The sequence below is a fragment of the Alternaria infectoria genome (assembly GCF_024043175.1).
Source record: "Alternaria infectoria strain BMP 0036 chromosome Unknown scaffold_9, whole genome shotgun sequence".
NCBI classification, from domain to species: domain Eukaryota; kingdom Fungi; phylum Ascomycota; class Dothideomycetes; order Pleosporales; family Pleosporaceae; genus Alternaria; species Alternaria infectoria.
The window spans coordinates 810,196-824,283 of NW_026250698.1; the positions used below are offsets into that span (position 1 = coordinate 810,196).

At 53.3% G+C, this 14,088-nt stretch overlaps 7 protein-coding genes across 7 annotated transcripts; 5 read left to right on the plus strand and 2 right to left on the minus strand.

Annotated features, from left to right (window-relative positions):
- Positions 1-374: 374 nt before the first annotated feature.
- J4E92_006219 (uncharacterized protein) lies at positions 375-1,985 on the plus strand (the record flags this gene model as incomplete). The annotated part of the gene is made up of 1 exon (XM_051497590.1): positions 375-1,985. The coding sequence occupies one exon, from the start codon at positions 375-377 to the stop codon at positions 1,983-1,985; it is 1,611 nt and encodes a 536-aa protein (XP_051352237.1).
- Positions 1,986-3,125: 1,140 nt separating this feature from the next.
- On the plus strand, positions 3,126-4,475 carry J4E92_006220 (uncharacterized protein; the record flags this gene model as incomplete). Its single annotated transcript, XM_051497591.1, has 1 exon — positions 3,126-4,475. One exon carries the CDS (start codon positions 3,126-3,128, stop codon positions 4,473-4,475), a length of 1,350 nt encoding a protein of 449 aa, XP_051352238.1.
- A 632-nt stretch (positions 4,476-5,107) lies between these two features.
- Positions 5,108-6,331, minus strand: J4E92_006221 (uncharacterized protein; the record flags this gene model as incomplete). The annotated part of the gene is made up of 1 exon (XM_051497592.1): positions 5,108-6,331. The coding sequence occupies one exon, from the start codon at positions 6,329-6,331 to the stop codon at positions 5,108-5,110; it is 1,224 nt and encodes a 407-aa protein (XP_051352239.1).
- Positions 6,332-6,695: 364 nt separating this feature from the next.
- Positions 6,696-7,983, minus strand: J4E92_006222 (uncharacterized protein; the record flags this gene model as incomplete). The annotated part of the gene is made up of 2 exons (XM_051497593.1): positions 6,696-7,803; positions 7,853-7,983. 2 exons carry the CDS (start codon positions 7,981-7,983, stop codon positions 6,696-6,698), a joined length of 1,239 nt encoding a protein of 412 aa, XP_051352240.1.
- A 247-nt stretch (positions 7,984-8,230) lies between these two features.
- Positions 8,231-8,782, plus strand: CWC21 (RNA-splicing factor; the record flags this gene model as incomplete). The annotated part of the gene is made up of 1 exon (XM_051497594.1): positions 8,231-8,782. The coding sequence occupies one exon, from the start codon at positions 8,231-8,233 to the stop codon at positions 8,780-8,782; it is 552 nt and encodes a 183-aa protein (XP_051352241.1).
- A 1,042-nt stretch (positions 8,783-9,824) lies between these two features.
- On the plus strand, positions 9,825-11,567 carry J4E92_006224 (uncharacterized protein; the record flags this gene model as incomplete). Its single annotated transcript, XM_051497595.1, has 2 exons — positions 9,825-10,269; positions 10,420-11,567. The coding sequence occupies 2 exons, from the start codon at positions 9,825-9,827 to the stop codon at positions 11,565-11,567; spliced, it is 1,593 nt and encodes a 530-aa protein (XP_051352242.1).
- A 1,717-nt stretch (positions 11,568-13,284) lies between these two features.
- J4E92_006225 (uncharacterized protein) lies at positions 13,285-13,686 on the plus strand (the record flags this gene model as incomplete). The annotated part of the gene is made up of 1 exon (XM_051497596.1): positions 13,285-13,686. The coding sequence occupies one exon, from the start codon at positions 13,285-13,287 to the stop codon at positions 13,684-13,686; it is 402 nt and encodes a 133-aa protein (XP_051352243.1).
- Between the last annotated feature and the right edge of the window lie 402 nt (positions 13,687-14,088).

Genomic DNA, 14,088 nt, shown 5'->3' on the forward strand with positions numbered 1-14,088 from the left:
ACCCACTAAGCTAAGCCTAAGGTGGACCAAGCTTATCGCAACTGCTATTCTGCCCCCGCCACCCGGTTGTTATCCTACTCTGATGCCATCAATCAACACGGCAACAAACGGTCCAAAGTTGGGACGATATGTAGTCTTTCAGCTTTGGAGCGCTTCTGCTCATGGTCGCTTTTCGTCAGAATGCTACGAAACTACTCAGACCCTGTCATCGCGCAATCCACAGTAAAAATCGCAACATGCACCAAGCCATAGTACGCTATTATTCGTCACAGATCTACCGTTCCCACGCCAAGTAAAAACTAGGAAGTCGCTTATAACGGTGGTATGCCTAGTTCTATGCGTCTGTTTCTCTGACCACCATCTTCCGGTTCGACATGGCCCTCTTTGATTCGAAAGCTCCCGCCGAGCACCCGTCGCCCACGGCAAACTATAGCGACGATGACTTCCAACGAATGGACCCCAGTGGAGTCAAGCGAGGCCTCAAAACTCGTCATCTATCCATGATGGCGCTCGCTGGAATCATTGGACCTGGTATTCTGGTCGGTACTGGTGGCGCCCTCGCAGAGGGAGGACCGGCATCTCTGCTCATAGCTTTCAGCGTTATCGGATTCATCGCTTTCAGCATTACGCAATCCTTGGGAGAAATGACAACACTGTATCCTACTGGTGGTGCTTTCGTCACGCTTTCCGACCGATTTGTCGACAAAGCATTTGGAGTAGCGGTGGGATGGCAGTACTGGCTGGTGTGGGCATGCGTGCTAGCCAACGAGTACAATGTCATCTCCTCTATTCTGGTCTTTTGGGGTCCTGAGGTGCCTCTATGGGGCTACTTTCTAATCTTCTGGTTTGCATTCCTAGGCTTCCAGATGTTGGGCGTCGAGTCTTTCGGCGAAGCGGAGTTCTGGCTTGCCCTGATCAAGCTTGCGGGTCTTTGCGCCTATTTCATCTTTGCCATCATCTATGCTTCTGGCGGTCTCATCGGGCAAGATGAGGCACTCGGATTTCGGTACTGGAACGACCCCGGTCCCTGGGTAGACGGCTTCCGTGGAGTAGCAACAGTCTTCGTTTTCGCTTCGACGTTTTACGCCGGCGTCGAAGCGGTTGCTGTGGCCGCTACAGAAACCAGAAACCCATCGGTAGCTGTACCTCTGGCAATTCGACAAGTCATTTGGCGAATTCTCTTCGTATACATCGGAGTTGCCTTCTTCTTTGGGCTCACATGCCCTTCGGATGCGGACGGCCTAGCGAACGGAGCCAGCCGCGCACTTAAGAGCCCTATGACCATAGCGATTCAAAACGCTGGATGGCAAGGAGGCGTGCATCTGATCAATGCGTTCATCTTCATCACAGTCCTGAGCGCTGCGAACAGCTCAATCTACATTGGGTCTCGAACGATACTCTTCATGGCACAAGAGAAAATGGCGCCGAAGTTCCTTGGGAGGACGAACAGCCGGGGAGTCCCAATCTACGCCATTGTTTTCACGAACCTGTTCGGTGCGATATCTATGATGAACGTCAGCACTGGAGGTGGCCAGGCGTATTCCTACATCGTCAATCTGAGCGGTGTCTCTACCTTCCTTGTTTGGGGTTCTATCTCTTTCACGCACATTCGCTTTCGAAAAGCTTGGAAAGCACAAGGTCGAACGCCCGACATGTTACCTTTCAAGTCGCTCGCCTACCCGTGGAATGCCTACTTTGGAGTATCAGCCAACATATTCCTCGCTCTGGTGCAGGGCTGGACCACGCTGAGCCCATTCGATGCAGGCACATTTGTCGACGCTTACATTATGTTGCCGGTGTTCGGGATCATGTTTGTGGGATACAAGGTTATATTCAAGACAAGTTTCAGGCGAAGCCACGAGGTTGATCTTGACACGGGAATGAGGAAGGACTTGGATATGAAGGACGAATACGTGCAGACGGATCCGCATACCGAGCCGCGAGTGAAGCAAGGCTTCGTCCAGAACCTCTGGCGAAATTTCTGAGTAACATGATCAGTGTATTTGGTCGCCTATGCGACAATACAACTATCCACAAAACTGTAATTCTATCATGCGACTCTCATTCGCGCAAATGCAAGTAGCTACGAAGTAAGGCTGATAATGGCCGCTTGCTGATAAATGATACCAAGCGCTTCACGCGACAATTCGCGGTGCATGCCTTTTTGCAGGACCCAATCGGTCTAAAAGCCCCGCATCAATCGCCGTGGACTATACCCCAATCTAATCATAACGGTTCACTAAGGTCCAGAAGGATGCGACTCCGTCGAGTTTTCTCGTGGCATTACGCCCAGGAGGATCGCAAACCCTGTCGTGCCGTCGTCTCATTGGCCAAGTTTGATAATAATAGCCGTGGGCCTCTGCTTGCGAGCCTGGTCGCGGTAGCCTAACTGTGCGGGCAACCACGCCGCAATGCTGCATAGTGTCATGCAGCCTCAGAAGTTACTCTTCAACCACCGATGTCATTTGCGCGGTCGTACATCCTTCAATCCGTACTTGCTACACGCTCGCTCGTATAATTGAATTTCGCCGGCTCCCCTCTCATTGGTCGGATTGAACTCAACCAAACCAACATGGCGACGGTATCCGGTAAACCACGCCAGAGAGCCTGGAAACCCAAAGCACGCTCTGGTTGTAAAACTTGCAAGTAAGTCGCTGCGTCAACTATAAAGTGTGCCTATCTCCATAGCGCGGTATGGCTTGCACTATGTTCGTGGCTGGGCTCATAGCCCGCAAAGCTCCCGCCGCCCACCGATAAGCCATTCTTCAGCTCCAAGCCGCATCGTCATCAAATCCCACCACACATGAACTTGAAGCTGAATATATCGTCGTTTAGTACTACTGTGCATCCAATGGCCTCTTGCTAATCTGTACAGAATACGCAAAGTCAAGTGTGATGAGGAGAAACCGAACTGCAGACGATGCACCTCAACGGGCCGTACGTGCGATGGCTACGACCCGACTTTCAGACCTCCGCCACCATCAACGCCCTCGCCTCCAGAGTCATCAAAAAGTTCACCTCAGTCGGTATCAAGTTGGAGCTTGACGCGGTCTCATTCGCCAGTGTTCATCGCTCCAGCCATTCGTCTTGATACCAAAGAGGAGCGAGACAGCTTCGAGTTTTTCATGACGCATGCCGTTTCAAATCTGCGCGGATTCCTCGATTCGCCGTTCTGGCAACGAGAACTGCTCCAAGCCGCTCATCGTGAGCCCGCGATTCAACACTGCATTATCGCTTTGGGCGCTATGTATCGACGCTTTTCCGAAGGCTGCGACTCACGTCTGACCGAGACAGCCATACTGGATAATTACCTACAATTCGCTTTGCGACAGTCGAATCAAGCAATCCAGGACTTGTTGAAAAAGCCGAAGAGTAACGACAAAGTAGTCAAATCAGATAAGATCACGCTTATGACCTGCGCTATCCTGTTCACCAGCATGTGTTGTTTGCAAGGCTACCAAAGAGACGCAATCGAACACGTACGCAGCGGCATCCGGATGTTAAACGAAGTGGACCAAGGGAAAGAAAAGTTTGATCACCCAATAGAACTGGAGTCTATACGCACCATCTTTGTGGGATTCGATACGCAGATTAGGGCGATAATGCCAACGCACATCTCACCATCCTGGGTCGCGAAGCCCAAGACTAGGCCGCTGGGCAGTTCAACGAACACGCTGAGTATGTCTGCGCTACATGCGATGTTGGGACACACACAGAGCCTGCTTAATAGCATCCACGCCTTCAACCAAAGAACCAAATTACGCCCCGCCGACGAAGTCGAACAAGTATACATCGAATACCTCGACCTCATCTCACGCTACCACCGCGGCAAACTCACCATGGACAATCTCTGGAAGCAAGCCCCTGCCTACGGCGAAGAATACACCGAACCCCTCACGGCATTGGAACTAACACAAGCCCAAATGGAATTCCTCCTCCGCGCCCCACGAGCCGATCTTATCCAAAAATTCCCCTGTCTAGGCGACTTCAAACCCGCGCGGAAACCTTTCATCGAACCCTTCGACATGGCCGCACAATTCGTCCTCATCTTCGAACTCGCTGCTAAACTCCTCCCTCTTTCAGGCGCACAGACGCCCATCTTCCAAACACCCGTTGGTCCCACATCCGCACTCTGGGCCATCGCCGTCCGCGCACCGTCTTCATGTCAAGCACTACGCAAGCGCGCTGTAAAGCTCATGTTGAGCCATCCCCGACGAGAAGGATTTTGGGATGGCATGCTTGCTGGGCAGATTGCGGAAGAGGCGTTGAGATTGGAACAAGAACGTGCGAGGGTGGAGATGGGTGTAGCGGAAGATGATATATGTACGGAGCTGGAGGTGCCGGAGCATTTGCGCATTATCGCGTTCTATTTGACGCATCCGAAAGATAGTGATCGGACAGTCAAGGTTGAGTTTTCAGATGCGAGGGATTTGGCGATTGGAATTCCGGGGTCGGTTAAGTGGATTACCTGGTAGAAGGGTGTTTACCTGAGGTATGAGAGGACCAACCTCTTCTTCACTGCTGTGTCGGCACTTCGAGATGTGGGCCGATGGCGACCGGCGATGATTTCCTCCACGTCATGTCGCAACGCACGACAGTCTGCGATCTTCCGTCAACTCCAAAAGCCCGAGTCTGGCCTTACATTCGCTCAAGACATTAGAGAAGAGACTTCTCGCGTCCATCGCTCCTCTACATCCGATCAGCTCTGAATGGAGGAAGACCTTGTCCCTCGCTTCGCCAGACTACTCCAACTGCGGACAAAGACATTGTCTTATCGTCACATGAAGAGGGCAAAAGGGTTAAAGAGCACGTCGTGCAATGCACTCAAAACCAAAGAGTGCGCAATTGGAATGGAAATGGATCCAGCACAGCACGATAGCGAAGGAGGATACCAGGAACTGAAGAGAAGAGGCTGAAACCCAGCAGACTATTCATATGGTCTGGTGGACCGCTCGTTCGGATAAACATAAAAGATATCTCGCTGAATGTATCGTACAAAGAGAAATATATAGTCAGCAGTCCAGGAAACCGCACATGCATGCCACACAGTAGCCGTGCCAGTCCTTCACAAACACCCTTGTCCTCTCCGTAAACAATAACAGACATCCTAAGCCCCCTCCTCACCCATCAAAAACGCATCCAAATCACTCACACCCAATCTCCCACCCGCCCTCCTCACCGTCCCCGCCGCACCCCTCGCCGCAATATCCCCCTTCTTCCAATTGACCCAACTCGTACTCACAATCCTGGTTTCAGGCTTCGGCCTAGCCGTCAACCTAAGGCCCGTTCCGAGACTACCCCTCAGGACCTTCATATCGATCTTGCCGCCGCGGATACTGCGCAGGATGTGCGAGACAGGGCTGTTGTCGTCGCCCCAGACGGAGCCGTACGAGTCTTCGCCTGGGAAGAGGATGCGGGTTGTAAGTTTTGTGAGGGGCGTGGAGTGTTTGGGGAAGAGGGTCGTGATGAGGTGTGCGAGGGCGGCGGGGGCTTCGGCTGAGGTGGAGGCGGAGAAGGAAGGGAAGGCTGTGTGTATGCTGGTTGTTTGGCGGGATTCGCGGGGAAGGGGAGGGTCGAGACGGAGGCGCGGGCGCGAGGCGTTGACCGAGACGCCGTGGCGGGCTGTTCGTCGGGAGGAGGAGCGCGTGAAGCTCGTTGCTGGTCCTGATGATGGGGTGGTGAATGATTGTGCTGCAAAGCTGCTGGATGGCGTCAAGCGCTCATCATGGCTTGTCTGGAGATCTCGTGGATCGAGCTGGTTCTCTTGCTGGGGTGTGTAGTAGCCAGAGATGTAGACTCGACGCGCTTGTTTCAACAGGTACGGGTACTGATGCTTCAATACCAAGACGCCGTAAGGATAAGACACGTAAAGCGACAGGCCTTCCTGGTCTTCTTCGTTGTCGTGAACGACTCCATCGGCATCAACGGTAGAACGCGCCTGCGCGATATGTCGCCGCCTGCGAACACAATCGTTCAACTCGTCATTGATCAATCGAGACGTCAGCATCAGCGCCACCGCAGCGGGGAAGCCCAGCTTCTCGCCCTCAATGTCTTCCATGTGTCCATTCTCGACGGCAATCGTTGGTGGCTTCGCGACTGAGAGCAGAGAGGCATCGTGGTGGCGGCGTGCCAGCGGCGCAAGATCGAGTGGTAGACCAGGAATATCCGTCTTCCGGGCGCGGTCCTGTATCCGGTTGCCAAAACACGTAGTGTAGCCAGCACTGATCGTGATTGCGTGCGGTTCGGTGAGGAGGTAGTCGTAAATTTGGCATCGTATCTCGGTGGGTATCGATAAGAAGCCGCTGTAGCTGCTGCTATCCGTCACGCTCATGTTGTAATCGTAATCGTGGAAAATTTGTGGTATTCAATGGTGCCAAATGTATGGGTCTCTAGCGGAATTTATTGTAGCAAAAGTTAATCAAAAGTAAAAACAACGTGTCCAGCGACGTGTTGTTGTAAGGATGAGTGAAGGATGATGTCGCCGAATCATGGATGTGGGGTGTGGAGCGGTGAAACAAACAGATGCCCTGCAGGAGCGAGTCACCGCGAGTCCCGGTGGCGGCCCCAGAGCCTCACGCGACGAGGCTGGCCAACATTCCACAGACGCCCAATCACGATTTTGCAAACGTCTGTTTGTTTACGCCAAGATGTATGCAGTTATGACTCCTCCCTTACGCTACGGTAGGTCCGTGGAGCTAATCGTCTTCACTATCTTCCGCTCTTTGTTGCTCAGCCAACTTCTGCGCTTGTTCCCACTGCATCGCAAATTCTCGCAGTTGACCCTCTCCACCGCTACTTGCATCTACTACGTCTTTCGGAAGCTTGTGCGCACTGTACTGTGGAGTCGAGAAGCCGTATGCCTCAGGGTCATCTCTCCGTACGAGGCGAAACTCTGGCTGCCATAGCTCCTCAATGTCGTCCTCATCTGTGTCTTCATCCTCGTCTGAGGTGTCACTAGCTGCCTCAACTGGCACGCCCTTGTCTTCCGGTTGCGCGATCTTCAGACGCACAGTTGTTTCCTCGAGAGGTGTTGCGTCGGGTACCTCCATTGTAAGGAGTTCCATCCATGAGAAGATCAGAGGATCAGTCCGCACAGCCCATGGATTGAAATCGACCACCCAGACCTTGTCGTGCGGCGGCGGTACGTATACGTCGAAGGTGAAGTTGGGATCGGGAAACGTGTCGCGCAGTTTCGCGTCGAAGAAGTCTTGAATGGTATCGCGCAGCTTGTCCTGCATGTTAAACAAGAAGTCAAAGTGGTTCAGATCCCGTTGACACAAGGCAATCAGCCGGCGATTCCGCACAAAGCATCGGAACTCGACGCTTGGATTCAGCGTGATCCATTTCCTCAGAACCAGATGATATGGAATCTCCGGGTCTGGTGTTGTAGATTGGTTGGCAGTGTCGTCAAAGGCGTGCGCCAGATCGTGTGTGACAAAGTCGCTGCTTTTCAGCAGCAGGTAGATGTCGTTTGGTGTCCGGCACTCCATGCTGTTGGTTGCGGCTATCCAAGTCGCGTCTTTTGGCGCGCTCCAGTTCAGCTTGGGTGCGACTTTGCCGCCCAATTCCTCGATGGTCCGCTCGATGGCTTCGTGTGTGTCGCGCCAGTTGGCGCTCGGGTCTTGAGCTTCGTCCTCATCGTCGTCGTTGTTGTCCGCACCCGAGAATATGCCGCTGTCATTGTCTGACCACGAAGGGTCGTCGTTCTCTTCGGGAGGGAGGATGATGCCGTCTGATCGGAGGTAGTCGAGGAAGGCGGGTGGGAGGGGGATGAGACGCGCTTTGGGTGTCACGGCGCGGTACCTATTGCAATTAGAGGAAGATCTAAGAACGGGAAGGAGTAGGGACTAACTTGGGATGCCATTTGTGGTATGAGCAGTTCAGGATGTGCTCTTTGGTGACTGGTGGGAAGGGCAGTTCTCTGTACCCCACCTCAACCGGCCCTGAGGTGGTGTCGTCGCTTGTGGCGTCTTGTGTAGTCATGGTGGTCGTGAATTGTGTGAGAAGGGATGAGAGCGAAATCTCTTAAGTTTTATATCGCAAGGCAATGACTCCATCTCTGGGTGAGTCTGCGCAGTACCAAGGGTAAAGTTTTGGTGGGGCGAGCCATTCCATCATTGCGCTTGGGCCTCCGTGCTCACCTCCGAGCTCTCCGCAAACCATCCATCAGTCTCGCCAGCGACACGCCCCAACGCGACACCCATCTCCACCCACCACCTCTACAAGCATCATGGCCGACAACGTAGGCCTCACCACGCCAAGAGGTAGCGGAACCTCGGGCTACGTCCAGAAGAACCGATCCCTCCTGCGACCGCGCGACAAGATCCAGCCCTACCCCAAAGACTGGGAACACGCCAAACACCGCCCAAGACAGCCAGATGCCGAGATCCTCGAACACGAAGCAAAGCGCGACATCGAAGTCAAGGTCCTTGAGCTGCGCGACAAGCTTGAAGACGAAGGCGTCGACGAAGACGAGATTGACGACCAGTGCGAAGGCCTACGCCGCAAACTCGATCGGGAACGAAAAGACGGCAAAGATCTCGGTCCTAATGCGAAGCGCCTCAAGTCGCACCAAGTCCACGACCTTGCCAAAGCAAAGGCAGAAGAGAGCGAGAGGTTGCGCAAAGCCCTGGGCATCAGCGCAGACTATGAGGAAGGAAGTCACTGGAGGAAGCAAGAGGAGAGAATGCGCGACAGTCTAGCCAAGAGGGAGGCCGAAGACGAAGAAAGGACTGCCAGAGCGAAAGAAGCCAGGCGGCATAGGGAGGACGACTCGGATTGAGCTTCTGCGAGTCTGCTATTTGGCGTTATGATCCTTTCCGATACCCATAGCCACTGTGCACCACCCTGAAGGCATGGCATTACTGCCTGGAGACTAGCATCCCAAAATCGGTCTCTGACATCTCTACGACATACCTCTAGTACCAAAGATAGCGACTGTCGATTACTGGTGCGGAAGCTGGAGGCACAGACAGGTCAGCTTCGTCTTCCAGCTTACAGTCTAAGAAGCAGACTGACTTCAACAGATGAGATCTAAACGAGCACCCAGTGTACCCTTGTCTACTGGCTTTTGGTTCTAATGCAGGAACCCTTTACACCATGTCAATTGACTTGACTTGACTGCTTCCGTGACGTCTCACCTCCACTGATGCGCACCTAGGATAACGCGCCGCTCACAAGCGACAATAGTTTGCATGCGCGGGATACCTATCTCCACTCCGGCGTATCTTTCGGTGCTGAATAGACCTGTCAAGAGAACGGAGGCGTACCGCACATTGCGCAAGGTGCTTTGCTAGGGCTTCATCTTCACCACACCTCGTTCGCCTTATCACAAGTAACGATACCACATCTAATACACGCATTGTGACAGCCACTACAGCTGAACGATGAACCTTGTCTGTCTGCAACGCACTGTTCGGGTTGGCATTTCTTATCGGCCTAGGTGCTTACCCCAGGCGGTCCAGCTGTCGGCCCACGTGGGTCACCTGAATGGCCAGCTTTTGACGGGCGCGCCAAGTCCTCACAACGACTGGGGTCATGCCCGTGCAACTTGGCTCGCAAACGCTCCACGCCGTCTTTTCCATTAACACGAACGACAGGGCTCTTGCAATGCCTCCTCGTCACCGATGCGGGCGTCATTTTCTATGAACACCCACGGGACGCCGTAGCGTACCGCATGCGATAGCCCACTCACCCAATTGGTCCATTCCTCAACACCAGCGTTCCGGTATCGTGGACGTATAAACCAGGTCTCTCCGCATTTGCGGGCTAGCTGTCTCTTCCCGTAGCAACACCACCGCACGTTACGTGCCCCGACTGTCACCATGGTCCGGCCTATCGCTGTCATGCGGGAGACATGGAACACCTACACTCCTGTCGAACGACGGAACATCGCCATCTACATCGCCGGCATCATGATGTACAAGTTCGGCCTCGAGGCATTCAACGGATCTGTCATTGCGCTTGCGACTAATCGATACGATGAACTCGAGAAGAAAACGCACATCTCCATTACTTTTCAACGCGTCGGCGTCTTGACGGGGTTGAATCAAGCCTTTCAGTGTGTTGGATCTATACTGATCGCGCCACTCATCAAAAGATATCCGACCAAGAACGTTCTGGCATGTGCAGTGCTTATATTCGCCTTCATGAGCAGCGTCTTGCTCATCTTAGACGCTGCAACGGGCGGCAAGTTCGCACCGCGCGGATGGGCAAAGGATGACTTCAGCTACTACGGTGACTATGATACCGACGCCATGATACCCATCTGTAAGTTCATAGCCCCAGTCTACCAAACGGTTCGATATCTCGGTCACCTTTGCTCTCATGCCTGCTGCCGCTAGAGCTGTCGCTGGCGGGTGCTGTAAGGAGTAGCAGGTACTTGTTCTCATCTGATTCCATGTTGCTGACGAACGCTAGATTGCGTCTGTGGTATAGTCTACGGCATGGTCGAATTAATCCGGCGAGTCATTCCGCGCGACTTGGTTGGCGGCAACATCCAAAAGCTTCGACGTATGGACTCTCTGGTCCATATCTTCTACGAGATCAGCGGCACTGCTGGTGCCTTTTGCACAGCACTTGCGCTCATTCCCCGGTTCGGCAACAACTTCAGCTTCATCATCACGCCCATATTCTTCGCCGCCGCATCCATACTATGGTACTTCATTGAGGAAGCCAGTATACCGAAGGAAGGCAGATCTCTGATCTTGGAGAGTCAGCCAACCTATGTCAAGGCCGTGATAGGCGGATTCTACCTCTTCTTCGAGTCCGTTGGAACCGGTGCTAAGATCATCTTCAAGCACCGCAAGTTTATCTGGCTGTTACCCGGATATGCTGTCGCGCTTTATGCGCACCGATACCTCGAGAACGCAATCGCTCCTGCCGTAGCACGCCGCTATTTCGGAAACTCGGCATGGTCACAGATCATAGTGGGAGGCTCGAACTTCGGCGAACTGCTAGGAGCGCTGTTTGTATTCATGTTCACGAACTTGGTGCACACTCCGATACCATGGCTTCGGCTAGACGCCCTGGCTCTCCTGATAGTCTGGTATCTACCTTTCTGGAACCCACCCAAGAACGACGTGGCTCAAGCTTGGATCGTGGGAGCGACGTTCCTCCCCATCAGTTTCGGGTGGGCTGCCGGCGACGTATCGCTCGCCGCATACATTCAGGCATCACTAGCGCGCATCGAGTCGAAGACTCAGAACGTATCTGCACTCGGTGCCGTCATGGCGTTCCTCTACAGCACATACATCGTCACGTACGCGATCGCATCCGTTTCCCTCGGGACCTACATCGACCGCGTTTCCGATCGCCACAACGAACAGATACACGGGGCTGTGTTGAACGTGGCTGCTGTACAGTTCACCATCATCAGTGTGCTGGTCTTGACGAGCACTTTTGTACCGAAAGGCGCCTTTGCACTAAATCCCAAGATGCTCAGTGAGGAGGACTTGGATACCGATTTGGAGGACGAGGATCTGGAGTATGTACCCGGAGTTCAGGTCAAAGGCAAGCGAAGCTACGAAAGCCACGAGATGACCAGTAGAACGAACAGCTTGGATTAGCGACACGTGAGAATGATTTGGATGAGGCTTATAACGAATATAACTTTCCCATCTTAATGCGACAGGAAATTGCTCCTCTGGCCACGTATCACAATGCGAAAGAAACAACATGTGCATGCAGGCACCTTGATGTCCAGCCAAATAGCATTAGCAGACTAGGCGGAGTATCTTGTCTAAACCGCTAGATGGATGATACTTTGAGCACGACCTCGATCATCATGATTTGACCACCATGTCGTGGGCCGGCAGAAGCCGCGACAACACTTTCCATAGTGATCTCCAGCACGTGTGTTCTTGTGCAGCGCTCATTGATCCCCACGACTACATGTAAGCTATCGGCTGTTTCATCGACGACTCCGAATATAGAAGGTGACCTCCGCGACGTTCCGTCTCGGTAGACTGGAGTAGCTTCCGTAGCGGAGGCTCGACCCTGCGCACGGAGGGAATGTCACTTGATTGCAGCGCTGAGCAGTAAGAGTGGCAACTAAGCACTCGGCGTCCTGGGTTCGAGACAAGGGGCGCTTTAGCATGCGTCGACGCGCCAAGCCCATGTGCTCACGGGGCGAGGTTTGGTTGGCTCAGCCACGCCTTCACGCACCTCCAAGTCAGCAGCAACACCACGTCTTTGGGTTGCGCCAAGCAAAAGCTTCGCTCACAATCAGTCGCGCTGCGGACGCCATTTGCTTTTAACGGCCCAGTGCAAGCATGCGCGGAATTCCTTCCAGATCGCGCGTCTACTACGCCTTGTTGCGACCGCTGCTCTCGACCCATGGATGAGGCCGACTTCGACGGCTCACGCATAACACCTGTACCCGCCTGCTACGCGGCTGTACGTGCGCAATCCAGCTGAACAAGCTCAAGATCCCCAGAGCCTTGGACCCGTCGCTTTCGTGCTTTCGCTCTGGTCTTTGTTGGCGCCTTGTTTCGATACCCCGTCATTGTTGTTGTTGCCTCTTGTGGGTGGTAGCCCAGTCTGACATCCAACCCGCATTAGGCACGCCTCTGCCATCTGGTACACTGTTGCTACGACTACCGCTTGTCGGAGACTTCTACAAAATCACATCCACCGCAAAGCGTCTGGTATTGCGGCTCGATGAATCATGCAGCCATATCCACAGCCGAGTGGACCGCCCGGTAACGACAGAAATGAAGGCGGACATCGGGGTCCGCTGAGTAGAACATGGCCACAGTTGTTCAAAAAGAGAAGGAGATATAGTCCGGTTAGGGAGAGCGCCCAACAGCAACAAGAACAGCAACAACACGTACAGCAGATGCAGCACGTGCAAATGCAACCAGCACCGCAAACACAGCCACAGCAACAACCGGTGCAATTACCGATACATCCCATCCGCCCATTGAAATCGCCATCAGTAACAACGCAATCTGTCACATCACCCACAGTATCTTCGATAAGATCTCCGTCAATAGCAGCAGACACCGCGAGCACAATATCATCAATATCCCATGCATCATCCGCAACACCGAAGAAAGTCGCCATCGCAAGAAGAAGCAGTAATATAGTACCTGCGGACAGCAATGGTATGCCTCTCTCTTCGTCATCAAGTCTCGTGACGTCAATCTCACCCAAACAACACAAACGCAAAACCTAGTATACAACTAACTCCTCCCAGGCGCCGGTGGCGTAACAACCCCCCAAGCCGACCTCCTAGCTTCCAAATCAAACTACGAACTAATCTCATCTGGCCAACACCTAGAAATGGGCCTCCACTTCAGCACCGCCATGGCCACCGGCGTAATGATGAAGCGCGCCACACACCGCGCAGCCGAACAAGCCCGGCGTGATCGCATGAAAACCGCCATGGTAGATCTAGCTGAATTTCTACTCGACGGCGAAGTTACTTTTGGTAGTGGGACCACATGTTTTGTTGTTATGAGAGGGAAAGATGGCGAGGATGGGAGCGAGAAGGTGACGGATGGTGCCGATGACGATGTGAGGAATGGGAAGGGGTCCATGCCAGGAGAGAAGAAGACGGTTAATAAAGCGCGGTTGATTGAGATGGCGTTGGAGAAGATGAAAGCGCAGGAAAAGGAGATTGAGCTGCTGCGCAAGGAGATTGAGGGGTTGAGGGCGGGTGGAGATAGTATGGATGTGTCGTAGAGCCCACGCCTGCATACAATGCCTCGTGTGATTCATTGGAGGGAAGGGGAGAAGGAGGGCTGGGTTGGAGCATCTTTTCTTTTGTAACCTGAGATATCCATCATGCATGGCGTTTGACCATCTATCTTTTTCGGCATACAGTTCTACCGCATGTAACTTCCTTAGCATAGGCACTAGAAACGCAATACAGCATATACCGACGAGTTACTTACTCGACGACGTTGTGCACCGGACCCATCGTGGCGTTCGAACCAAGTGGGGTTTCTACACGGGAACCATGGCCGTTAGCTCTGAGCTTCAAACAAGTTCGATCTGCCTAGTCTCTGCGGAGTGTAGACTATGGAAAGCGAGCATCACGTTGTCAGCTCAATAGAAGTGCAAGTAGCTGTGAGGAGTAGTAAT